General features: G+C 53.7%; 6 protein-coding genes across 6 annotated transcripts; all 6 read right to left on the bottom strand.

Moving 5' to 3' along the window:
- Positions 1-680: 680 nt before the first annotated feature.
- JKF63_00237 (uncharacterized protein) lies at positions 681-1,730 on the bottom strand (the record flags this gene model as incomplete). The annotated part of the gene is made up of 1 exon (XM_067896289.1): positions 681-1,730. One exon carries the CDS (start codon positions 1,728-1,730, stop codon positions 681-683), a length of 1,050 nt encoding a protein of 349 aa, XP_067752446.1.
- Positions 1,731-4,249: 2,519 nt separating this feature from the next.
- Positions 4,250-5,311, bottom strand: JKF63_00236 (uncharacterized protein; the record flags this gene model as incomplete). Its single annotated transcript, XM_067896288.1, has 1 exon — positions 4,250-5,311. One exon carries the CDS (start codon positions 5,309-5,311, stop codon positions 4,250-4,252), a length of 1,062 nt encoding a protein of 353 aa, XP_067752445.1.
- Positions 5,312-6,832: 1,521 nt separating this feature from the next.
- Positions 6,833-9,583, bottom strand: JKF63_00235 (uncharacterized protein; the record flags this gene model as incomplete). Its single annotated transcript, XM_067896287.1, has 1 exon — positions 6,833-9,583. The coding sequence occupies one exon, from the start codon at positions 9,581-9,583 to the stop codon at positions 6,833-6,835; it is 2,751 nt and encodes a 916-aa protein (XP_067752444.1).
- Positions 9,584-12,611: 3,028 nt separating this feature from the next.
- Positions 12,612-13,214, bottom strand: JKF63_00234 (uncharacterized protein; the record flags this gene model as incomplete). The annotated part of the gene is made up of 1 exon (XM_067896286.1): positions 12,612-13,214. One exon carries the CDS (start codon positions 13,212-13,214, stop codon positions 12,612-12,614), a length of 603 nt encoding a protein of 200 aa, XP_067752443.1.
- Positions 13,215-16,115: 2,901 nt separating this feature from the next.
- JKF63_00233 (uncharacterized protein) lies at positions 16,116-17,414 on the bottom strand (the record flags this gene model as incomplete). The annotated part of the gene is made up of 1 exon (XM_067896285.1): positions 16,116-17,414. The coding sequence occupies one exon, from the start codon at positions 17,412-17,414 to the stop codon at positions 16,116-16,118; it is 1,299 nt and encodes a 432-aa protein (XP_067752442.1).
- Positions 17,415-23,915: 6,501 nt separating this feature from the next.
- Positions 23,916-25,247, bottom strand: JKF63_00232 (uncharacterized protein; the record flags this gene model as incomplete). The annotated part of the gene is made up of 1 exon (XM_067896284.1): positions 23,916-25,247. The coding sequence occupies one exon, from the start codon at positions 25,245-25,247 to the stop codon at positions 23,916-23,918; it is 1,332 nt and encodes a 443-aa protein (XP_067752441.1).
- Between the last annotated feature and the right edge of the window lie 786 nt (positions 25,248-26,033).

Below are 26,033 nucleotides of genomic sequence, written 5' to 3'. Positions count from 1 at the left end.
GGGGGGGGGGATCGAGTGATGGCTGGGGGGGGGGGCCGGGTTACATGTCATTAGTCCCCTGCCCCAAATCGGAGAGACCAGCAGCAGGGGCAAGGTGGAGTGAAGTGTGCGAGAGGGAGGGGAAGTGAACAAGACCGGGCGGGGTCCCTGGGGGCTGCTACGCGATTATCAAGGAACCGCAACAAGAAGAGCACCGTTGATGCTTTTCTTTTGATAAAGAGGCGCAGTTATGGAACGGGGTCTGCGCTAGCGGAACGGCACCATCCCACACGAGAAGCGTATTTTCATGGTTTCATTTCTAGTGGCGCGGATAATCGCCGAAGGGTAGATTGTATAGCATACATCGACAAGGGAAACATCGTGAACCACACAGGAGAGACGACGACGAAGAGGGGAGGAGGCGACCATGAGAGCAAGATAAACCTCAGCTTTACATTTTATCACGCCGCTAACACCCTACTACTGTTCATCATGGGCCATTATCGACAAAAAAAGTGTGCGGCAAGTGAGAGCCACGACGGGAGAAACCAGGGAAAAACACGCGAAGCAACCAAACTGCGCAACCTCTTTTATGTGTGATACGTTCACACACACACACACACACGACACCGTTATAGGGTAGGAGAACGGGGGGGGGGTCCTCCCGTTCTACACACCCCAATACTCGTAGCTCATCTTCTTTACATGTTCATGCTCGTTGCGTAGCTGCACTTTAGCGGCTCCCTCATCTTTGAGAAGTGCTTGGCGCATATGCCATGGTACTGGTTGCCGTACTGCTTCCCCTCTAACGTTTTTACTTTCCAGTTGTGGATTTTTCGACTTTCTTCATAGGCCGCGGTGCCGTAGGCGCTACTCGTCTTTTTGTACATGGGGTTCGCCGTGATCCGTGTCTGAATCCACGTGGTGCCGCGCGAGGTCGACGTGGTGTGTTCGCAAATAAACTGCCGCAGGCCAGCTGGGAGGGATTCTGGGTCGACGCGGGTGGAGATAATGCCCTGAGCGCCGCAGTATTTTCCCTCCGCGTACTCCCACGTGAAGTCGTACCATCGCTGAATCGACAAGCGTGGCGCTACGTACTCCACCGCCATTCCCGTCAGTTCTTCTGGGTATGCAAAGTACCCCTGCAGTTCATCTGGCAGGTCGCCTCGGGCAAACGTAGGGCGAACCACATCTTTAATGCCACGGAGGACGTAGGAAAACTCAGAGCGTCCGTAACCGTTGCTGTTGCTGGATGGTGGGGTGGCGACTTCGCCGCTGGAGGATGGCTGCGCTGAATTCGGAGATCCTATCGGCTGCCTACGCTCGACCCAAACCAGTGTCATGGGCGTCACCGCGTACAAACCCGTCGGCGGCTGAGTCGGCGGGAAGGCTGGTCGCACGCCAGTGGGAAGCAGCAGGTCGCCGAGTCTCCAAAGCCCCTTGATCGTTTTCTCTGTGAAGGCTGCGATGTCACCAACATGCTCGTCGTACGCCTCGTCGGCTATCTTGTTGTGGTAGGCCAGAAATTCGTCGAAGGTAATGCTGCCTCCATGGTCGGCAGCGCACGTACCGAAGTGATACTCCAGTGTGTCGCGTGCGGCAGATGGCGCCATGCTGCCCTCCTTCACGCGTGGATGCTCATGCGCGAAGTACCGCTTCTTGACTTCACTGAGGGGGATAAGACCAGTATTATCGGGGTCCATAGACTGGAAGGCCACCACTACCAGGTGATACTCACTTTCGCTCAACATGGATGCTACACGTGGGCCAGACCCGTGTGCGTGTATATACGTATAAACCTATGAATGGGTATGATCAATAAAAGGGAAGAGGTGAACGCGACGTGCGTCGACTGTGGAGCGGACTCACCTCACGTTAGACGTACACGCGCGCCGGCCACCCTCCCCCCAAAGGTGGAAGAGAGACGCGTCAAAGGGGAGGTGGGGAGGAGGGCCAGAAGGAGATGGGAAAAAGATGACAAGAGAGGGGCACACAGATAAAGAAGAAAAGTAATGCGAATTATCAAAAAAAAAAAGAGGAAAGACTCTTTACCATGTGGTGCAACGGCAAATATCGCACCGACTGTGCGCAGCTGTTCCACCTACAATACGTGTGTAGGGGAAATGGAGGGGATGGGAGGAGTGCCCAAACGCCATTTTCGTTACCCCCCCCCAAAAAAAAATGATGTTGTGTTTTGCCTACCGCATGTCGTCTTCCGTCTCTCTCTCCAGGCAGTACGCTGTGAGGCGAGAGGAGCCGAGGCGCAGGGAGGTTGCACGAGCATCCCCTAAGACGCATATGAGCTAAAGCGTCTTGTTCGATTCCCCTCTCCCACAGGGGGGTCCCCCCACCTCCCTCGCTTGTGAGAGAGCTTGTCTTGTCATATAGCCGACACCGCGCATCGCCAAGCCTGTAGCTCCCCTTAAGGGGGGGGGGGGTGGGGTAGTTCAGTTGTTTGATTTTGTTGGACCTTGAAGTAAAAAAAGGGGGAAAATATTTCCTCATCTTCCCCCCCTTTTTTTCCCTCATAGTCGCAGTACACATACGCACACACAGAAATAATATGTGTCTATATGCGTATTAGAGTGCGTTTTCTTTTTTTTTTTCTCTTCGAGTGTGGTTATAGGCTTGAATGCTTATGTTTTTGAAACGGTTTGCTTCTTCCTTGCACCTTAGCAGTCCAGTTGCGCGACATGACACAAAAACACTTTTGTTGAACTGTTGTCTGCACACACGAGAGTTGTTCTTTTTCAAAGTTGTGGGCAGAGGGACATCTTCGAATAGCCTGTTCTTTCTTCGTGTCGTGCGCAAGGTATGTGCGCTTCTCCACGTGCAAAGAGGTAGGATACACACACACACACACACAGCCGCACCCGACACTTGCGCCTCGTTTTCTCTGCACAGAAGCCGAATGTCGGTATGTGTGTGTGTGTGTGTGTGTGGGCTTTTCTCAGCGTATTCTTTTCCCTTTCCTGAAAAGACCCTCCCCTCTCCTCTCTCCCTCCAGACACGCGCACACACACACCAGAAAGGCTTACCGTCAAACAAAAAAAGCTCGAGATAAAAAAGAAAAAAAAACCCTGGAATTTTCACTTCCTCTCCCCATAACTCTCTTCGTCCTTCGCAACTTATTCGCACATGTGTGTGTCTCTCTGTGTGTGTGTGTGTGTGTGCATATATATATATATATAAGTATGTGAGAGATAATACGCGCGCATCTATCGTTCCCCAACCCCTGCGATGCATTCGACGAGACATCCACCAGCGTGAAGATTTTCATGATGGTATCGTCACGGCAGCAAAAAGGAGTATCCGGACGCACAGATGGAGTCAGACCCCCACCTTCACACACACACACACAGACACAGACACACAGACAGACAGATGCAAAAAAAAAAGAAAAACACAAGCCCAGTCACGAGAGAAACGAGTAAATGAAAAATATAGGTGGGAAAAAAGGCAGCGATGCTAACGGAGTCAAAGCCCAATACAAAGACTACAAAAATACACAGCATCACTCATTTGTGGTTGTGCGATGCGAATGTGCTTTTCTTCGCTTTCCCTTGAGAGCACAAATCGTTTTTTTCACACAGTAGGTTTTACCCCACTTCTCTCCCACCCCAAAGCAAAAAAAGAAACACAACACACACACACACGCACGCACACACTAGGCTGAAGAGCATAGTGACAGCAAACCAGGTGACACGTGGGTCGCTGTACACCATATCCAACAGCAGCCACATATATAAATATATATATATATATATTGCGAGGGATGTCTTTCCCCATCCCCCCCCCCATACGTAGGGATTGGTGTGTGTGTGTGTGGTAAAAACGACACCACGAACTCAACGAGACCCCGAACACGCACACATTCTCCACAGAGGCCTAGAGGGGGGCGGGCAGGCGGGATTCCTGGATCCATACTTTAGCGTGCGCAGGCGCAGCTACTTCACTGACACTCCGACAACTTCTTCGCATTTCCTATCAAGTCGCGCGCGCCTTTCTCGCACGCGTGCCTCTCCCCAGTTGTCTCTTAGTGGTGTATTTTCTTGTGGAAGCACCACCACACGTTGTTGTACCTTTGGCACGGGTGGGGGAGAGCACCGAGGGGAGGGACAAGGCGCGTAGAGTGATTTGCGTAGCGAAAGTGAGAAGCAGCGCTAGTTCGTGAGTTTGGTAATTCACCACCCCCCCTCTCTCCCCTCCACGGGGTAGATACGAAGTCAGTGGAGAAGATTTAACGCGTTATTCTACCAACCTCCTGTATTCATGCTTGCTTGACTGGCTTGCGAGCACGGATGTAGAAGGAAGGTGTGAAGATGCCGAGCTTGCCACCAAGCACTAGGCTGTCTGCAGCCTCTTCCAGAATCTCCGTCACCTTGTGCGTGCCCTTCGGCGCCAGGTGTAGAAGCTCCAGCACGCGGCACATGATGTTCGTTAAGAAGCGGCCCACCGGAGTGGAGCGCAGTCCCTGAACGGACGTGTAGTTGCTGACCAGCGGCTGGTACCACGGAATGCTCTTGATGCTGCTGGACTCGAACTGTTCGATCACATCAATAGCCTCTTCCACCTCGAAGCCGGCCTTCTTCATGTACTCGATTACCTGCTTGCACGACTCCATCTCCGGCAGGCCGTCGCCCAACTCGATGCGGTGTTTGATATTACAGTGGTATTCGTTGCCAGGATCGTATTTATCGGTCATGCACCACTCGTAGAGAACGAAACAGGTGCCGGGCTTGATGACGCGGTAGACTTCGCTGTAGCACTTGAGCTTGTCTTTTGCGTGACAGGTGGCTTCGATTGCGTAGGCGCCGTCGAAGGTGTTGTCAGCGAAGCTCATTTTGCAGAAGTCTGCCTTGGCGTAGTTGATGTTATCAGTCATGCCTGCGCGGGCGTCGTGGCGGCGTGCGCGCATAATCTGGTAGTCGTTGTTGTTGACGCCGGTGACTTTGCAGCGAGTCAGACGCACCATGTTGCGGGCAGGGCCGCCAACGCCGCATCCGAGGTCGACGATGTTATCACCCTCCATGAAGCCGCCGCGCGCCGCCAGGAAGTACTCGTGGCGCGCGATGGACTCGTAAAAGGTCTCACCATTGTAACGCGGCGCGAAGTGAAAGTTTTGGCACCAGCCGTATTCGTAGAAGTCCGTCACCATGTCGTAGTACTCATTGACCATTGTCGTGGTTTCAGCCTTACGCTCCTCGATGCTCGCCTTCTCAAAGCGGTCGCGGAAGCGGTCGGCGGTCGCGTTGACATTTTCGTTGTTAGTTCCCCCGTTGCGGCGACGAATGATGTTCGTCGGGGCGATCTCACGGGCACCGGCAGACATGGTGTTCTTCGGCAAAGAGTGTCGGAATGTGGGTAGGGGGCGAGTGGGTGATGGTGGGTGATGGTGGATGGTGGTGGGTGGTGGTGGATGATGGTGGGTGGTGGTGGATGATGGTGGGTGATGGTGGGTGGTGGTGGGTGATGGTGGATGATGGTGGGTGGTGGTGGGTGGTGGAAGGCACCTGTGAATGGGCGTGTTTGTCCCCGTTCTAGTAAAAGTAAACAAAAGTAAACAAACAAACAAAAAAAAAGGCTTTGATGTATCCTTGGAGTGTATGCAAATTCTTCAATTGGGTGTTTACAGAAGGACCCAAGAGAGAGAAAGTGCGTGTGTGTGTGTGTGTGTGTTGGGGGGGGTTCAATACACGAAGGTGAAAACGTTGCGTGAAAGAACTCTGAGGTTCGTTCCCGAGGGAAGACAGAAAAGGGACAGTGGAGAGGCCAGAGCACAGAATGGATGAAGCGAATGCAGTTCCACGTTCTTTCGCGAGCATGCTTGTAATGTTTCATGGGAGCGCGACATGGTGGTCGATGCTTTTTTTTTTTCGAGGTGGGACGCTCAGCAGAGTACTCAAACAACCATGACAGCAACCCGGCCATGATGGCAGCAATGGGTGGTGGTGGTGGTGTAAAGTGGGGGAAGGGCGGACGCGAAGCTCTGCATGTTTAGAGGGGGAAAAGGAAAGGGAAACGGGATCAACCAAACACAAGCGCAGACACACACACACACACACACACACACACACACACACACACACACACACACACGCGCGAAACCACCCCAATAACGTGGGACAAACGAATTGAGGAATAGTGAAAAGGGTATGAGGGAAGAAAAAAGAGGGGAGGGAGTACGGACAAGGGGGGTAGACGGTGTACACGCCACACGTGGCAAAGAGGGTATGCGTGTGAGAGCGGTGAGGGTGAAAACAGCGCCGTGTTGCAGTGCAGTTATCCGTCCGCGCTTCAGGTGATGTGGACAAGGAGCTGCCGAGAGTACACCACCAAAAGCGAAGGGCAGGGGTGAGTAAAGGCGAGCTGGGCGGAGGGCGGTACACTTCTGTTAAAACCCCATCCTCGCACTAGGATGAAGAAGACTTGGCACCACCATCTCTAGGTGAAACGTGGTTACTAGGGGGGGGGTACCCCCCACCACGCATGAAGTAGTTTTGCTCTCACATGCGCTACGGCGCACCTGGATTCGGTAGCCCTGTCATGGAAAGCTTATTCCTCAACTAGCAAGAGGCGAAAGGGGGCAGGGCGGGGGTGGGGAAGTTCGAGGTTATTCTCACGAGAGTCTCTACCAGCCTATTTGTGTTGGCAGGGTAGGAAAGAAGGTGGGAGGATGCTGTCGTGTCGGCGCTGTGTGTGTGTGTGCGCGGACGCGTGCGTCTATGTGTTTTTTTCATCAAGCTGCTACCCCCCCACCGCCACCCCATCCCGCCCTCCTCTCCTTTTCACCGGGTTCCCCCCCCCCCTCCCCCCTCCTCCTCACGCAAGCCACACTTTTCCAGCCCCACTTTCATTCCTCCATTTTGGAGAAAAACTTATCGATACTCATAGCGGCCTTCTCGGTGCCATCCGGCGGGACCTCAAAGCACGTATCGACGTGCAAAAAAGGCATACCACGAACATCTTGTGCTACTGCCGTCCAGATTACGCGCAGTGGCAGGGATTGTGCGGCATCACTCGCTTCCATCGTAGAGGCGTTGCCAGCCCGGCCGCTGCTTGCATGAGGGTCTGTTGGCTCGACGGTTCGCTCAATCACTGTCGCGCGCACGACAGATGGTTTTTGGTCAAAAAAAGGCGGTATAACAGCGACAGTGCGGCCAATGTGTATTTCCGTGTTGGGGAGGGCGACGAGACCGGCGTGTTGACGCGCTTCTTCATGCGAGATGGAACGCCACCGCTCCACTACGTAGCGGACTTTCCTGTCACGGGTCGTGGCCGATGACACCACAGAGGCGGGCTGTTCGACGACCTCCGCGCAGAGTTGACGGCCTGGAGGGGGGCGTGAGGAGGCGCCTGTGGGAGGAGCCGGGGACAGGGGCCGCGGACGCTTGCGGGTTTCCGCTTCCACGCCTTCCGCCGTAGTTGTTGTGGCTGTACTGTCGTTGCTGCTCACTGCAGCGCCGTCTTCGCCCAGGCGTTGTGGCTGAAGCTGCGGCAGTGGGGAGCTGAGGTACAGAAAGGCGCCTGGGTACTTGGCGCGGGCAGGGCTGAGCAGGTCCCATCGCACACGTATGTCGTCTCGGCGGTTGCCCTCCTTTCCCTTCACCCAGTGCTGTGCTACAGCGGGCCACTGCAGCACAAACCGATTATTCTGCTCCCGTATCTCCTCGTGACAGTTGCGGTAGTAGTCCGTCATGCCGCCACGCACCTTCATCATCTGCGGCACATCGAAAGCGAGGCTGCGGAAGCGCAGCGTGTAGAGGCCGCGTGCAATGAGCTGAAGCGTAAAGTCGTAGTCCTCGCGTACGGCAAAGCGGTACCAAAGCATGCTGTGGTCAAGGTACCCGACCAGCGTCTCCTCGGGGCGCCGCACCTGAGGCACCCCGGGGGGAAAGAAGCGCGTTTGCGGTGGGTTATGCAGCAGCGCGTAGTTGAAGAGACAGGCAATGTTGTTGTAGGAGTTTATTGAGAGCGTGTCCGGGGCTGCGTCAAGTGCAAAACGGCTGTACTCAAGGGAAAAGCAGGCGGTACTGTAGTAGAGGTTGTAGTTTTTCAGTGTCGGCAGTTTCCCTTTCCCCCCGGGGATGAAGTTGTTCTGTAGGGCATCTTCCTTGCACGTGAACACGACAGGCTGCTGTTGCTGCTGCTGTGGCAAGACAAAGTGGGAAGCTGTGGCGCTGACGCTGCTGGGGGTCGGCAGTTCCTGAATACCTGAGGGTGGCACTGCTGGCGGTGGTGGCGAGGCCACATCTGCGTTGCGTCGAAGTTGCCTCAGCCGCCCCTCTACCTCTCTCAGCATCGCTCGCGAGCTGATGCGATCATTTTTGCTGCCAGGACCGTGGGATTTGTAAAAACCATAAATGTCGTCATCGAGGACCCAGTAAAAGCCAAGGAGGCCATGCAGAAGCCGAGGCGTGCTGCGACTCACGGCCGAACTGGTGGGCCGCGCCGGCAAGCGTGGTGCTGGCGGGGACGATGCCGACACGCCGCCACTTTCGGCGCCCACGGTACTGTGCGTTGTTCCCGTGGTCAGGCTCGTAGTTGTGCTCGCTCGTCGAAGGTTCAGATAGGACTCAATGTCTGCCTTGCGTTCCAGAGCACTGTAAACGTCGGACTCCAGCGCGGCCATCCGCAGAGCTGCGGGCGTCAGGGTGTTGTGCTCGCCCGGGCCACACAAACACAACTCCTCTACACTGCCTGACCGATCTACCCCACAGGCAACCATCACCCTCGGCGCGAGAACCTGGAGGATGTAGTTTCGCACGTAGGATACACCACGGTTGGTCTCTGGCAGAACTTCGATCACGAAGAGCGCGCGTACCTCGTTCACGTTGCGCAGCACAAAGGCCTCGGAGGGGCGCCGCGTCACTCCGCCGGTTGCCAATGCCGAGCGATTTTCCTGCTTGACAGAGTTGTTTTCATCAGCGGCTGGGGCATTCGTTGGAGGCTCGAAGATGTAGCCATGATGGAAGGCGACTGAAAGCCGCAAGGCCAATACGCGTAGGGCATCTTCTGACAAACCAGACGTGGTGAGCGACGATGAGCGGCCAGCGCTTTCGCAACAACAGGCGCACGGGAACTCCCAGAGGTCTGCGGGAGAGCCGCTGGGCGCCTCGACAGCTTTTGCCTCCGTCTTCGCTGCTCCGTTAGTCTCGTTGTCCGCTTGCATTGCAAATATCATCCCTGAGAAACCGAAGTACTGCCCAACAAGGCGGTCCAGCATTGCGCTGTACCCCTCAGCTTCTTCTCGCTCAACGACCAGCACAAACGGAACAAGGTCTCGTACGAGAGCCGCCATGGTGCTGCGGTCCAGGTCTGAGCGACCTTTAGAGGGAATGAAGATGGGGCAGTGCGGGTAAGCCTCATGGTCAAATCCAATGGGTGTCTCGGGACTTTTCGGAGACTGTGGAGATTGCGGAAGCCGCGCGGTATGCTGCCCACGATGGCGGGCGCTATGAGCACCGTTGCTGTTTGTTGAGAGAGTACTTTCAAGTGAGTCGTTTTCGTCCGGGTCGATGGTGGCCCATGGCACCTCGTCGGAGCTCGCTGCTGGTGTTGCAGATACCGGCGAAGCCGCCGTTTTGATATTCAGGGAGAACATACCACCCCACCCCACCCACACAACAACAACTTCAAAAAACAAATAATTATATATCAAATGGATGTTCACACGTCTTTCTTGATGATATTCCTCGCCCCAGGGGAGTGCTTGCTGAAGAGAGCAGTCACGGGGTATTGGCCAGTAGGGGGGGGGGGAGCAAGTGTGTGCTTGTCGTGTGACGTCTAGATTCCGTGCACCTTTCGTGTTCTGCAGACGGCGTTGTGCTGTTGCTGTTGGTGTAAAACGCCTCCTTTTTTAGTGGGCCCCAGGTCGATGTATTTTGAAATCTACTCTGGGTTCTGCTGTGTCCGTGTCAGAGCAGTATGTAGGCGGAGATACACAATCAACACAGCCAAGGGAAAGAGAGAGAGAAAAATATCTATGGCGGCTTTCGAGGCTTGCGTGTATGCGTGCGTGTTTGGACACGTATTAAGAGTGACAGACACCCTACCGTCTCTCTCTCTCTCCCTCCTGCGTTTAAGAGGGGGCCACGCGAACAGCAGGAGAGACTGTGGGGTAGTGGGAGTGAGCGTGACTGTGTCTATAAGAGCCAAAAGACTAAGAGGACGGTTCCACACGAGCACACTACCACGTTGCGATCCTCGAGACGAGACGGGGCGCAAGCAGCTGTGCTGAGAGAGAAGAACTCTGTTTGCAACCGTCTCACTTTTCTTGACGCGTGAGCTCTCTGTCGCGTCTACTGCGTCGCACACACGGGGCAGAGGAGAGGGCAGGAGAAATAATGCGGAGATAGTCAAGTGCATACGAGGAGCCGGGGGTGGGGTGGGGTGGGGTGGGGGGTGGGGGGAAGATATACCTGAGATGATCACGGTATGATCGCACCCTTATCAGCGATGCGTGCATGTCTCGGTGAAGGGCAAACACACCGTTTGGCACTCGGATATAAACATATACAGACATCTTGTGCGGTACCCCCCCCCCCGCACCCCAAAGGCGATGGCATTCACTTGATGACTATATTTGGATTTCGTGCGGTCCGACATATTGAATATATATACACCTACCCACACCCACACACATATACACACATACGTATAGTCGTCAACTTCCTTGAGCCTACGTGGCATGGGGTCGAATGGGCCCATGGATCAAACTTTGACCAGATGAACGACAGCCGCATCGAGGAAGGGAGCTGGCAGGGCAGGGCAGGGCAGGGAGGGGGGGTGGGGGGAGGGGGAGGAGGGAGCAGAAGAGTACGCAAAAAAGAAAAAAACGAGGTAACGGAAAAGGTAAAGCACGCTAGTATAATCTACACAAAACCAGCTGAAGAGGAGTGCTGGTTGACAATTGGCGAACAAAACGACACACGAACGTGTGTGCACAGATGCATTGCTGACGGTTGTAATGAGAGGTCGAGGGCAACGAGTGAGTTTTGGAAGGAGAATGCTTCTTGAAAACAGGCAGTCGCGCCATGCGCTCTTCCCCCCTCCTCCATACGTCATCTGCATCTCTTTCTTCCTGCCTCTGCGACAGCCTTGGCGCGAGGCATCAGTACCCCAATCAAGAACGAAGCGGTGTTGCACATGCACGCGCGCACACACAACACAAGCACGCAATAGCGCAACGCAGCTTCTTCCTACAAAAAAAAAACTCTGCACGGGAAGGAAGGAAGGAGGGAGGGCGGTGCACATGTGCAGCGAGGGGCGCGGTTCCCACCGACCCACCCGAGGTCCTTTGCGTCGTTTCTGTACGAATACATTTTATACAGCAGTTCAGGACTGGCGCTGTTTACAAAAAAAACTTTGGGTGGTCTCCGCTGTCTCATGTGCATTATTCAAATCCACTAGCCAAGAAGGGGCTGGTATGTAGCAGCCATTGATGCTGTCCAGTGTCTTCAAGTCAACCGACTGCTGCTTTACACTGAGGTGCACGAGACTGTGAAGGGTGATGATTAATAGGAGAAGTTTTTGTTGTGGAGACGACTAAAGCTCCCAGTGGATCCACGACTCTCCCTCTGAGACCAGCGGTTGCCCAGATGCCTCGTCTTCTGTCCTCTGCTTCGTGACTGTTGCTGAGACGGTGGCGTTGCACGCCGTAGGTTTTACGTGGAGGGCATTGCGTTTGCACCGACCTCGTCGCAGAGTGCGACGAGGTCGGTGCGGTCGAGGTGACAAGTTCTTCAGTTATGTTCCCCAAGGGCTCCCCCTTTCCCTCCTCATCGGCCACGCTCGAGTGCCATGAACTGCGGTCAGGCGGATTGCGGTATCCTCGCAGTGTTGATGGGGTCTGCTTATCGTGCACGTAGGTCAGTGAGCGCCGACTCACGTGTCGACTCGATGGATGGACGACATCCATTCAACACTAAACATGCACGAAGAAAGCTACATAGAGGACTCGTCACTCTCTCGAACGAGTGGTTCGCTCTTGTCACCACGAAATATAGATGAGCGAGAGCAGGGAAGGATTTAGGAGGAGGGGGAGAGGGGAGAGCAAGAGGCTACAAGTCGTTCCACAAGCACTCACCGCACAAGGCACGTCCTCTCCTCGATATCCCCGTGGTCTTTGCCAATGCACCTGCGGAGACCCAGGAAACAGCGGCGTGCAATAAAGGGGGAGGGGGTGGGTGGGACAGGAAGAAAGACTCATAACCAGTCATGCGGGTACTCACCCTTTCCTCCGCGCAGGAGAGGGCGGAGACGAGGAGTGATGGGTACGGGAGGGTGATTCGCGTGTGCCCTAATTCGTGCCCTGTAGCCTTCAGTAGGTGAATATATATATTTTTTTTCACTTCTTTAATGACGCATTCATCTTCTGAATATGTTCCTTCCTTTTTTTTTGGGGGGGGGGGGGGTGGTGGTGTTGGTGTATTTCGTACAAGGCGGCGCATGGGTACCTCCCACACTGTGCCCTATGATAAGAGCAACGAATTCGTGTAGCACAAACAAACATATCAGACAAGGATAGATGTCGTGTTCGTGCGCGTCTTCCAAGGCGCGAATTGAACGCCGCACCATCTGTCGCCGCTGTTCAATGGTTTTTGACAGTACATGCCAAAAAATGCCAACGGCTAGCTAATTCGGCATACAGCGTAGTTCTTCAGCGGACTCAGCCGCAGAGACATGATGTCCGCCTTCACGTACTCATGCGTACGACACCGTTTCTTCCTTCTCGCCTTGTCCCCCTTGACCAGCATTGCACCGGATGGCTGACTGATCTTTGTGGAAGAGGGCACATCGGTAAGGGGCGGCAGCAGTTCGTCGTGGCAATGCTCTTCTTCTTCAAGAACGCGGCGTATGGTGAGATTTCTGGCTGGTTGGATTTTCAGCCGGCAGGTGTCCCTTTTTGAGTAGACCACCTCGTGGATCCGCTTCAACTCCCTCGTTGCATCGTTGCTACCCGCTCTTGCATCCGTTCGAGGGTTGTGCGTGACAGAGCACAGCTCACCGTCGGCGGACAATTCCAGTTCGCGCAGCGGCAGTAGAGAGAGGTCATCGGGAGACAACACTCTCGGCACGCGAAACATAGCGTGGGCACTCACGGGGTGGATTCTCAGAGAGAGCACGTCTTTTTTCGTATGCCAGCATTGTTCACTGTACTCTCTGGAGGCCGCAGCGTGAGAGTAATGGGCTGTGGAGCCGTCTCCGTGCTGAGCTACTGGTGTGCTATGCATGAACGATGGCGTGGGGGGTGAACTCAGAGGTGAGGCCGTCATACTACTTTCTGCAGTTTCGCCCAAGCGCTCACTCGCAGTGGCCGCAGTTGAACAATGACCGCACTGCCCTGATTCAATCAGCGACCGCGGATGTGCCCCCCCCGGCAACAGTCGATCCTCGCTGCTGTCAGCAGGGGGGGGGGGGCAGCGAGTCTCACGCGCCTCAGTGGCAGCTGCTCGTCACTGACGATAAACCTTTCCTGTACTACCGCGGACACGTGCAATGACAACGGGGATATCGGTTAATGAGTCTGGAGGGGGGAGGGTACGTTGATGGAACCGATGAGGTTTGTGCCGCAATATGTGAAGTGCAACTTTCAAAGGGCACATACGTCGACACACACACACACACACACACACATCTGTAGAAAGGAGTACAGAGAGTGCGTTAGGCAGGGCGTCGGTATGGATCGAAGGTGTGCGGGAAAAAGAAATCGTGTACCGTTTGTGGCACGGTATATAGTGTGCAAGAGAGAGAGGGGGGGGGAGAGGAGATGCCGAAGGATCAAAACAATAGCACATCCGTTTTCAGACAGAGACCATCGTTGGCACGCATCCAGTGCATGGCGTTGTCGTAGCGATCGGTTCTGTGACCCAGAGCCATATGCTCAGAATTGGTACGGAGCTGCGAAAGTGTGCGCCCGTTGGCCATCTCCACTTTTATTTTCGTGCGGTGTGAGTTTGATGTGCGTGTTTCTCTACATATGGCAGGCGACTTTTGCAGGCCCCCTTTCTCAAAAAATTTTTTTTCCTTTCTCTCTGTCCGAGCGTTTACAGGTTGGGCCGATTCACTTGGAGAGGCGTGAAGACGCTGTATGGAACTGGACAAAAAAAGGGGGGGCGTGTGAGTTTCGTTGCGTACTCTTCATACTCCTGCTTGGGAAACGTGCCTAACCGCGCCGGATCGAAGTGTTCATGACTCGATTGGTTATTAGCGGAAGAGACGATAAGAGATATGTGAACGATGCCCATAGCGCATCGTGTCTCAACGGTGAATCGCAATGGGTACGCACATGTATAAATATAAATATATATATAAATGGATGTAAAAATATATATATACGTGTATATTTCTCTGTGTGGCGGTACAATAGTAGAAACAACATGCTCGTGCCCGATGGGGTTCGAAATCTGTTTAAAGGGAGAGAGTGATGCGATGGCGAACACCGCACCACGAGGAGACTAAGCGAGTTACCGACAAGGGCAGGGCGGGGAGGGAGGGAGGTGTACAGGAAAAAAAGCGAATTAAGTCGTGAAACAACGAGATTGTACCCGCAAAGAAAAAAACAGACATAAGGGATATATGTACACACACACATCGAAAACATAGGTAGCGGGCCCTATACCTATATACTTCTTTTTATTGGTGTGTCTGCCTGCGGACACCATGTCACGTGGAGTGAAGCGGAACGAGAAAAAAAACAACAGGGAGAGAAAATGTCTGGGAACAATTCGCACTTTGAGCGAGAAAACAACAAATACCACAATATGTACTACTCTCTCCTAATGCGCGTGCGGACGCGCGTCCCTTCCCCCCCTCCCCCCCCACATACAGACATACGGTGATACACTATGGAGGGCGGGGGGGGGGGGAGGGGGGGAAGGATACAAAGCAAAGTTATAAAGGACGAAGGGAGAAAAAAAACGTTTTGTTGTTTATTCCTCCAAGTCTACACTGTGAGTAGACTTCACACATACACACACTGCTCAGTTTTTCTACAGGCCTGTCACGTGGTGCCGAAGCAGCGGTGAGGACACGCACTACAGCAACACCGACTCAGTCAGCGTTGCAGAGCTTGTGACCCAAACTTCTTCGCGCATCCCACTGGCGGTGCAGGCCATCTTCCGCAGCCACACTTATGATGCCTGTTGCCACATATTTCATTTCTCTGGGTGGCTCAGGTGCTCCCCCAACCAGTCACCCTCAACACTTTACTTGCATCAACAACAACACAACCGTCTCGGCAGTTGTAGGATTCTTTGATGCAACACAATACAGAGCCTCAATCCCGATATTCGACGCGTTGCATCGGTCTTGACCTCGCTGTGTCTCAATAGCGTGAACCTGCCACGATGAGAATCTCTTCGGCGACCACAAGAACTTAGGACCGGGTTGGCTTCTCCCAGAGGGACGGGTGGGCTGCACACCTGACTCCCTCCTCCCCCCATGCCACCGGAGGAAGGGGGGGGGGCAAATATTTGGGCACTACCACCGGTGGTGGTCAGCCTGCAGCCTCCTTATTTCAGCCCACAACAAACGCACACGAAATGATAAGGAACCAAGCAAAAAATTGTTTTTGTGTGCTTCCTGCCCTGCCCCCCCCCCCTCCTCCTCCTCCTCCCTCCCCTGTGTCAAGGCAGGCCTTCACCAATGATCAAACCAGCATCCACATCCACATCCACATATATTATACTTCGAGCACAGGAGGTGGGGGCAGCTTTATCGAAAGCTCACAGAAAGGATACAACATTCTGTATTTGACAAAGAAGGGGTGTGGGTGGGGGGGGTGGGGGGGAGAAGGCCGTTTTACGAATCCAGAGGGGAGACACTGCTTAGGAAGAGGGAGGCACGGGGACACGGAGGCAAGCGCCCATCAGCGGCGAAGAAGTGAAGTGACATTCCGTCCTCGGGGTTTGGTTATGTGCCCTCTTTCCAGTGGCCCTGAGCGCGTAATGCATAACACATGCTATTTGCGGGATTGCACACACAGATGGAATCAGTGTCTACTCCCTTGCAACTCTTCGACGGCGTTCGTGTATACCGTTGGGGAGAGGCCTATTCCACGGCTATTGTAATTTCTCGAGTGAACATAATGGTTGTAAGCGCCCGAGCCTTCTGATGCTCCTGTCCATAGGGCTTTAGTGACGTCTGTGACGCTCACAGAAGGCGCCGATGCGCCGCATGGCCTCCTTGGTGATGGGCAGCGGACGCGACAGCGTCAAGCGGAGCGCGCAGGGCATGTGAAAGGCTTCACCGGGGAACACGTGAACGTTTTCTTCTTCTGCCAGCTTGTTCGCAAAGCTTACGCCGTCACACACATCATTCTCGAGATTGGTCTTCTCAAGGAGCACACACATGAACATGCCACCGTGCGGCTTCATTGGGGTGAGGCCAGGGATTTTCGAGAGCGACGCGTACATATAAACGGCGTTCTCGCACAGAATCTGCTTCGCGTTATTGAAGTACGCTTCGTCTGTAGTGTCCAAGCACTGCACCATTGCCGTTTGCAGCGGCGTCATGGGCATCTGGTTTCGACAGGAGAGATTAAAGATGCCTTTCATGATCATCGAGCCGGCGTTGGTCGGGTCCACGCGGATGACCCACCCCAAGCGCTCACCAGGGACGCTGAACCGCTTAGAGGCACCTGAGATTACAAAGCGCGTCGCGTTCGACACGACATCCGCGACAGAGGTAAAGGGCACATCGAAGGACATGTTGTCGATATTGTACGTCATCCCAGCGTAGATCTCATCCGCCAAAATCGGGATGCGCATCTCCTCAGCGAACTTGACGAGGTCCTCCGTGTGTGCGCGCGAGAAGTTGCTGCCACACGGGTTGGACGGGTTGTTAATCAGAATGGCACGGATCTTGCGCTCGTGATCCTGTTCGACAATCTCGCGCAGCGCATCGAGGTCGACCTCCCAGTCGCGCTCTGCCAGGCAGGGGTAGAGCAACGGCTCGATGTTGAAGTACGCACAAGTCGCCTCGTAGTGTGAGAAAAAAGGCTTTGGTAGGAGGATTTTGTCCCCAGCACTGGCAACCGAGCCGATCGCCATCAATAGGCCTTCCGAGGCGCCGCAGGAGACAATAACGTCATTCTCAGAGATGGCGCTACCGGCCATCGAGGGGGCGAACCACCGTACCCAGTACTGTGCGATGGCTTTGCGCAGGTCGGCGGTGCCGTTGCAGGGGACATAGCCGTTGCATTTGCCCTCTGCGACAATGCCACTCATAGCGTCCGTGAGCGTGTTCGGCGGCGGTATGTTGCCATCGAGCGCTGGGTCACCAACAGCGAGGGAGAGAAGGAACTTTCCTTCCGCCTCGTGCTTCGCCTTGTGGGCATCCGAGATTTGCCCAAGCTTTGCTACAAAGGCCAGCAGCGGATGAGAAGGTTGGCAGCGCGCCGACGGCTTCACGTTATCCCAGCTGCGCTTCATCGTGAGAGGGAGAGGGGGGGGGAAGTGAATGAAACGCGGATGAGCGATATAGTTGAGTGTGTGGAGAGGGGGTCTCTGAGAAACAACTGCAGATGGTTTATCTTAGACGAGGAAGAGGAAAAAAGGGAATTGTATAGACACCTCCCCACCACCACCACACACACAGAAATGAGCGAACGAAAAAATGAGAGAGGGGAGCTGCAGCGTAGTGGAGGTCACATTGATAATCGACAGGGGCAGTAAGTTGAAATTAGGGGATGAGGAGAAACGAGCGCAGGTAAAAAGCGAGCATGCAGAGAAGCTGCATCCACTAGACGAGGCACCCCTCCTTCACCCCTCCCCACCTCCCGTGTTCGTGAGGCTCTAACGGGATGCCATGGCAACGCTGAAGTCATCGAGGCAGATGTCTCTTCCGCTTTGCCGCTGACGAGTCGGGGAGGGGGAGGGGGGGGGGAGGAGGGATACACATAGACCGCGGTGACTCGAGGGACCCCTGAAATATAGTTTTAGCGAAAAAGGGGGTCTTCAGCCAATGGGCGGCCGGAGAGCTCCTTGCGCCGACGGTTTTGAAGACTCGCCTCATAAGGCGCCCCTCAGAACTGCGTAGAATTTCTGCTCATTTCTTGTTTGGCATGGCGTCGTGTAGTTTGGGGGTTTTTTTTCTCCTTTGAATTCGACTTTGTCTTCTCGTCGAAGGGCAGCATTCCTGAGACAGATATGCAAAGAAGAGGGGAGTGGGTCCTGGAGAATACATCCCCAAGAAAAAATAGGTCGGGGGGGGGGGGGACGAGCGAAGGCACAGCACACCAGATGTGCGTTGATTGGCAGCAGTTACACACGCGAAGATGTTATATATTTTTTCCTGAGTGTCGCGGGTTTCCCTGCTTTTTTTCTTTTTGCAACCCGTCTCTGTGCTGGCTATGCATATTTGCATTTTCCGATGTTATTTTCGTTGACATTCGTGGTACATTCTTCACCAACCGATAGATCGCTTGTCGGCTGTGCGAGGGGTCACACGGACTTGTCGAGATCGTGCGTGGGGACTGGAAAGGGGTATTGCCGTGAGCATATGCATCTGATGAACCAAATCAGCCCGAGAGGAAAGAGCAGCGCATTCCCAGACAAGAAGTCCATGCAGTTCACACATAACACCATGCTTGGAGCCATGGCCATATTTGAGGTGCGGCGCTGTTGGTGTGGTGGGCGGGTGGAGTAATGCGAGAGGCATGAAAAATGCGCATCTCCTCGACGCGATTTCTTCCCCTCCTCGGAGCTGGTTCGAGTCGGCAGCGAAGAAACAAGAATACAACACTCTTGCCCACACCTACGCGCACACGGGGGAGAGCATCCGCCACGGTTCGCCCCCGCGCTCCTCATCTTCCTCATAGGTGTGTGTGTGTGTGTGTGTGCATACGATTGCTGCGATTTCACGGAGACACCACACCAACCGCAATAGAGAGAGCCCTCAGCCACGCATCCTTCCCACTGCCTGTCTCACCTCCCCAGCTCTTTGGGTGCATCACTTTGTGTTTGGTACACAAGGTCGCGGCTCCGCTCGTCTGCGGGCGAATTCGCCGAGTGTCATGGAGTGCAGCGCTGACTGCAGGGCTGTTCTGGTGTAGACCCTTGCGCAATTCAGCAAGAGCAGAGGTGCCGTCAACGTGAAGGTGAAGCGTCGCTCCACCTGCCAAAGACAAGAGAAAGGCCTCAAACGTGCGGCGCCTCTCTCGACATTCTACCTGCACTTACATTCCTTCCAGCTGCCGTGATCGTCGCCAGATGCCAGAGATGACAGTGTGGAGGCCGAAGGCCTCACCGGTTGTTGTCGTCAGCAGGGTGATGCGCCGCGGCCTAATTGTAGGAGTTCATTTGTACTACTCACTCAACTCACGTAGGGCACACGTGGTGAGCAGGGCTGCGGATTGTCCGCGCATTCATCTGGGAAAAAAAATAAGCCCCCCTTTTTTGATTTCTTCTATCGCTCTGTGGATGGTTTGTCTCGTTGTACCTCGACCCCATTTTTGGCTCTTGGTCGTGATGTGGTGACAGGGCCATGTAGGCTCCGTCATCGTCACGTCCCCCACCCCCCCGGGGGGGGGTTGTATGTGCGTGTGGATTCATGCCATTTGTGTGAATGTGTGTGGAGTCTGCTTGTAGAGACTGGTGCCACCCCTTTTCGACTGGCTGGGCTTGCAGGGGGGAAGGAGGAGGAGGGGGTAAAAAACAGACACACAATCAACGCCTATAACGCGGCGAACAGATGAGGTTTATTGTTTGTTTGTTTGGCGTGTGTTTGACAATCAAGGGCAGCGAAAAGGGGTGGGTGGGATACTAATGAGTTCACACATCTCAGTCTTGAAAGCATCAGCGCTCTCTTTAACGAAAGCCCATCCTTGTAGCAACAGGAGGGCTAATTTTCTTCGCTTCACCCCCTGTTGGGGTCGTTCGTGCCGAATATCAGACACGGTTTGGGGTATGGATTTTACTCCTGCCTTTTGCGCCTCAGTTTGCCAGACCGCCTTTTTTTTTGCTTCCGTTCATCGAGGATGAAGGGAGGCAGGCAGGGAGAGATGAAGATGAGGCGAAGCAAGTGGCAGATCCCTCCCCCCCCCACACGACAAAGGTGGATGAGTGTGCAGATTGCGTATATATATATATATACACGAGAGAGAGACAAAACATGGGAAACAGTAACGGGAAAAACGTAATCGATGTCACAATAGACGAGTCGAACGCACGAGCACAGAAATGGCGCTGAAAAAAAAAGAGACAAATACGAATTGTTAACAGAAGAGAAAGTCCACACAAGGCAGGGAGGTTGGCGATCTTTTTTGTTCCCTCATTTTGTTTTGCATCTGTGAGTATCTCGTTCTTTACTGTGGGATGCATGATCGTCCTTGCCATTTCTCTCTGTGTGTGTGTGTGTTTCGTTTTTTTTTTTTTTTGGGGGGGGGGGGGGGGGGGTGGGGTGGGCGAGAGAAAAAAGAGGGGAGATGTTTAGAAAACGGATTTCGGTCCATTGCGTCTTTTGTCTTTCTCTCGTGGGAGTTTTATCCCCGGTTTAGGCGAATGCGTCAAAGGACGGATCGCATTTACAAAGACCCCGGAACACACACACGGAAGTGGAAGATAAAATAAAAAAGGGTGTGCGTGGAAATAATGGCGCTAGGGCGTAACGATGCCTGCAAAGAGAAACAAGGACTGGGTGGTGGTGGCAGGTAGGAGGAGGGGCGCAAGAATCGAAAAAAATATATACTCTTCTCGTTGTAACGTATTTGAAAACGTTTTCTTTGAGGGCGTCGCAACGCTCCTCTCCTGTGTTTCTCCTTTTTTTGTTTTGTTGCTTTTCTTACCACAATTCCACGTCCTCTTTTTCAGACATCAAGCGGGTGTGCTTGACGACATGCTCTGCCAAAGGTTTTTTACAGGCCTGTCACGTGGTGCCGAAGCAGCGGTGAGGACACGCACTACAGCAACACCGACTCAGTCAGCGTTGCAGAGCTTGTGACCCAAACTTCTTCGCGCATCCCACTGGCGGTGCAGGCCATCTTCCGCAGCCACACTTATGATGCCTGTTGCCACATATTTCATTTCTCTGGGTGGCTCAGGTGCCCCATGTGTAGGCAACAAGGGTCAGCTGGGATGCACTCGAGTCTCACCTAGACACTTCACTAGCCATATAGATGGCACAGCTGTGCTCACAGTCGCAGGTCTCTCCAGTGCAACCCCTTTCACGACCTGACCACATCCATTATTAGGCGTTACAACGCCCTGATTTCCCTACATGGTAGGTCATCCCAGCCTTCTTGCTGCGAGAGATGCTTCAGCACAGACAAGGGGTGGGCTAGGGGCTGCTCGATTCCCCCGAAGAGTGTGTGCTCGAGCATTGACGCAGCACTGGGTTGTCCGCCATAACCAGGGCGAGGAATGAAATAGAAGCCTTAGCTCCAACAAGGAATGTTCGCTCGTCATGTCGACGTCGACGCGACCGTCTGTTCATGAAGTAAGTGAAGAGTTAGGGCTGATGGGAGGCCATTGCGATGAAGAGTTTGTCGCGATAGTGGCGCACAGAATTCTCTTCGGCTCCCCCTTCTCACCGCGCCTCATTTCCTGTTCAAGGCTTTGACGCACACGCTCACGCACACAGAAAAAAAAAACAGTAACGTCTTTCAAGCAGGGAATCGTGAAAAAAAAAACGCAAAAAAACAAGAGAGAACATAAGTAACAAAAACACATGAGCATATACATATATATATGTATATATATATATGTATATGTATATACACACCACCATGGAAATAACCATATCCATGCATAGGTACACACATATCAGGTCTAGTAGCTTCGAAACCAGCGCGACATGTCTTCTTTATTTTTTTTTTGCCTTTTTCGGACGCTTTTTTTTTTCGATTTGCGATTTCCCGATTTTCACGTATTTGTTCTATCCACCTTTTTTTTTGTGCCCCTTCCTTCCTCCCTTACTGTCTTTACCTCCCTCTCTCTTCCCTCCCCCCCCCCCACGCCTCTGCCATGGGCCTCACGCTTACACCTCCATAACTACTTGGGTGAGATATTGATGCCAGCGCTCTGATACCAGAGCAATGCTGAGCCGATTCATCATGTATCTCGAGTTGCGTTGCGGGCGTGGACTCTCTTCCCCCCCACCAAAGACAGGTTGTTTTGAACAAAATCTGAGTCAGTGGGAGGGGAGGGGGGAGGGGGAAGAAAGTAGTAGTAGTGGTGGCTTGGTTATGCTCTTGTGCACATATGAGTGTCTGTGTTTAGCAGTGGAGGGAGGGAGGGAGGGGTGTTCTTGATGACAGCTTCAGAGGACGGAGAGGAGGGCGTGAGTGTGGGCAGAAGAAAAGACGCTGGGGACGAGGAGGCAACCAGCAACCCCCCCCCCCCCCCCCCCCCCCAAAAAAAAAAAAAGTGAAAGAGAAACACAAGAAAACCGAGGATAATCAAATAAACAGACGGGAAGCGCACAACAGTCCACGTCACACGTTATGACTGGGCTGCTACCAATGCTTGCCATTCAACCCCCTCAAAAATCAGAAAAATGTTTAAAAGGATGGAACAAACGCACGTCTTGATAATTGGTAGCAATGGGGAGTGCACAGCAATATGTCATCTCTTGAAAACACCACAAAGGGGGGGGGTGGTCAGGAGAGGAGAGGGGAAGACGAAGGAGGAAAGAAAATAGAAATATAGAGAGGCTCGACAAGCCAGAAAGAAAAAAAAATGAGGAAAAGGGAGTGTGTGGGCGATGGCAAAGGGGTGAAAAAAAAAAGAAGAGAGCAAAACACATTAAAAAGAAGTTAAGGAAGTACAACGCATTCTCCAGTGCGCGCACACACACACACACACACGGACACAGAGGTCCAACGGGAGAGGGGGTGGTGGGAGCAGGGAAAAATGCGAGGGGCTTCCGGCTAAAAGGGTCAACGACAGGCGGTGGGGGTGGAATGAAGGAAAGAAAGGGAGGTGTATATATATAAGTGGGCAAAGAGATGAGAGGTGGCAAAAAAAGAAAAGAACAGCCGTAGTCGGCGTCTACGAGTGTTAGTATCAGCGTGCACGTGTGATTCGTGTGTCTGTTGGGAGGACGAGTGTGTGCAGAGCAAACAAGGTGAGCGACGCCGATTCTATGCATTCTTGCTGCCCCGTCGCTCATTTCTACCCATGTGGAAAGAGTGTGGACGTGCACGCGGCTCAAATAACGTTCGTGCGTGTCACCGTCCTCTTTTCCCCCCTTTCCGTTTTTTTCGCTCCATTACGTGTTGTCAGTTTTGTCGTCGTCTTTCGGTGCTCGGGTGAGCCGACTGTCCACTGTACGTACACTCTTTCCCTAACCACCCGTGCCCCTCAAGAACGAATAACATGCTGCATTCACTTTGGGTGACGAACCAACGGAAAAAAAAAGTGGATGGGACAAGTACGCAGCGTGGTAGCGTCGGGGTTCGGGCGGAGGTCATTGGGCGGGGGAGGGTGGGATGGGGGGGGCGCGATGGGGACGGGAGGGGAAATGCGAGTAGCGAAAGACCCACTTGCCTAAGGTAGCAAGCGAGTGGACGGTTAAGGGAGAAGGGGAAGAGGGGGGAGGGGGGGGCAGAGAAATATTCCATGGCTCCATCGGACGCCTTGGAGAAAACGTTTCTGAGAGAAAGATCACGTAGCAGTCGAACATGAGGGAATCAAATGGGAAAATAAAAACACGCAAATGTATTCACGAGACGTCAAGGCAGTGTAAGGAGAAAAACCAAAAGCAAACAAAAAATGAAATCAGGCAACTTGAAAAAAAAAAGCCCAACATAATTACAGTCTGCAGGGACTAGGGGGTGAAGGGAGGGCGAATGTCTCTTCGCCCTCCGCCCTCCCCCTCACCCCCCCCCCACTTGTGACGTTTCATGTCAACATGTGTTTACACTTTAACCTTTGCAACCACACATACACATACACATACACACACACACACACCCACACACACACACACAGTTTCTACTTCTTGTGGCGCTCGCAGAACTCAATAATGCGGTCGACTGCTTCGTTTATGATTGGAGCTGGGCGCGATATCGTGGCACGCACAAAGCCGCCCATACCAAAGATTTCACCTGGCAGCACCTGCACGTTCTCCTCATCCAGCAGTTTCTCGTAGAACTCCATATCGGTTCGGATGTCCTTGAAGACGTCAAAGTCGATTTTCAGCATGACGAACATGGACGCACGTGGGGGGTCGAAGGAGATGCCGATGCCGCGCCCAAGCAGACGGCTGTACACCTCTGCGCCAGCCTCCAACTGAGCGACGATTTCTTTGGTGCACACTGCGGGGCACCTGAGCAGCGTCCGTGCGATGGCCTCCTGGCATATAGAGTTCGCTCCGCAAATGAGCTGCGTGAGGCGCGCCATGCCCAGTTGCCAGTCCGCCGCCACGTTCTGCGGGTCGATCAGAATGGACCAGCCCACACGCCAGCCGGGACAGACTTGGTATTTGGCCGTACCGCCCAAAATGAGACGCGGCACGTTTGTATCAAAGTCGGCCACAGACGTGAAGATGCCATTTTGCAGCACCAACTCGGCGTATATTTCGTCACTGATGAGAGGGAGCTGGCGGTGCTCGCAGAACTCGACAATTTCGTTCAGGTGCGCACGGGAGAAGTTGCTTCCGCACGGGTTGGAGGGGTTGATGATGACAAAAGCCTTGGTGCGGTCATCCACAGCACGGGCCGCTTCGTTGAGGTCGCACTCCCAGTTCCTCGAAGGGTCGAGGCTGTAGTAGCGACACTCGATGCCGTAGCTATCGCAAACACTTTTGTAATGTGGGAATGACGGGGCGCACACAAGGATGTTATCGCCCTCGTTGCAGAGCGCCGTGACGGCGAGCAGGATGTTATGCGAGACACCTGAGGCGATGATCACGTTTTTCCACAGCACTGCATCCTGGCGAGGCTTGGTCTGACAGAAGCGGCGCCAGTATTGAGCGACCACCTGGCGCAAGTTGTCGGCGCCGACTGAGGGCAGGTAGCCGTTGAATTGACCAGAGCGGACCACATCCACAACGGCCTCCGTTACAATTTCCGGGGTCTTGAGGTTGCCGTCCAAGGTGGGGTCACCAATGGAGAGACGAAGGTTCGACTTGGTGGAGCGTGAGGGCTTCATATTGTCAGATAGGTCATTCAGAGGCTGCAGGGTTCGTTGGGCGTGCTTCGAGGAGGTGATGCGGGAGAATTGTACACCTTCAGCCGCGCGCTGCTCCCCGTCGGGAGGAGATCCCGTGGGGTTGCTAACCTTAGGGGCTGGGGCAGCGTGTGCCTTCTGCGTATCCACCGTCATGCTTGCGTGGGTACACGTGGGTGGCTTGAAAGCTTTTCTTGGAGAGGAATGTGGCCAACGCCTTCAACAGGCGCTGTTGGTGGTAGTCAAAAAATGGCGCGTGGATAGAACGACAAGCCAAGATGAGCGGAGGGAGGGAGTAGGGTGAGTTGAGTCTCTAGGGTGTGTATCAAAAAAGGTAGTGCTTGTAGATGCTTCGTTAGACACATGACGGGGATATGTCCATATTGATGTATGTGGAGTAGTGCCAATTGATGTGCGAAATTGGGGCCGTTGGTGTCGTTGGGGGTGGTGATAAAAGAGAAGAATTAATAGTAACATCATTATTAATTTTGTATGGAGTAAAAAGGTGAGGGGTAAGCGGTGGTGGTGTTGTGGGGTGGGGGGAGAGGGCGATGGTCATGAGGTAGCCGTATCATCCAATCATTGACCAAGGCATGGGCAGGTGGCGATGTGTGCGTATGAGCGTCACGTCGAAACTAGGTCCATAGCCGAGTTGGGAGAGAGAGAGGCTGCTGCGCAGCGGAGCCGCCAGCACAGTGCGGCCGAGTAAATAATTGCCGGAGTACCGAATAAGGCGAGCTACAGCTTCTGTTCTGTTATATGCTTCTCTCCGGGAGCGTGCCACAAAAAAACACTGCCGTTGCGGGCTTTGCGTAATATGAGCGAAGAGAAGGGGGATGAGGCTCCCCCTGAAAGAAACTCGAAAATTGGGTGCATCCGCTGTAACGGAGTGACACCGCCGTCCCAACAAATCCAATATGGAGTACCCGTTGCCCCTTCTCC

The sequence above is a fragment of the Porcisia hertigi genome, chromosome 36 (assembly GCF_017918235.1).
Source record: "Porcisia hertigi strain C119 chromosome 36, whole genome shotgun sequence".
In the NCBI taxonomy this organism is placed as follows: Eukaryota; Euglenozoa; class Kinetoplastea; order Trypanosomatida; family Trypanosomatidae; genus Porcisia; species Porcisia hertigi.
Note: the sequence above shows the minus strand (reverse complement) of the source record. Positions and strands in the feature narration are given on the sequence as shown.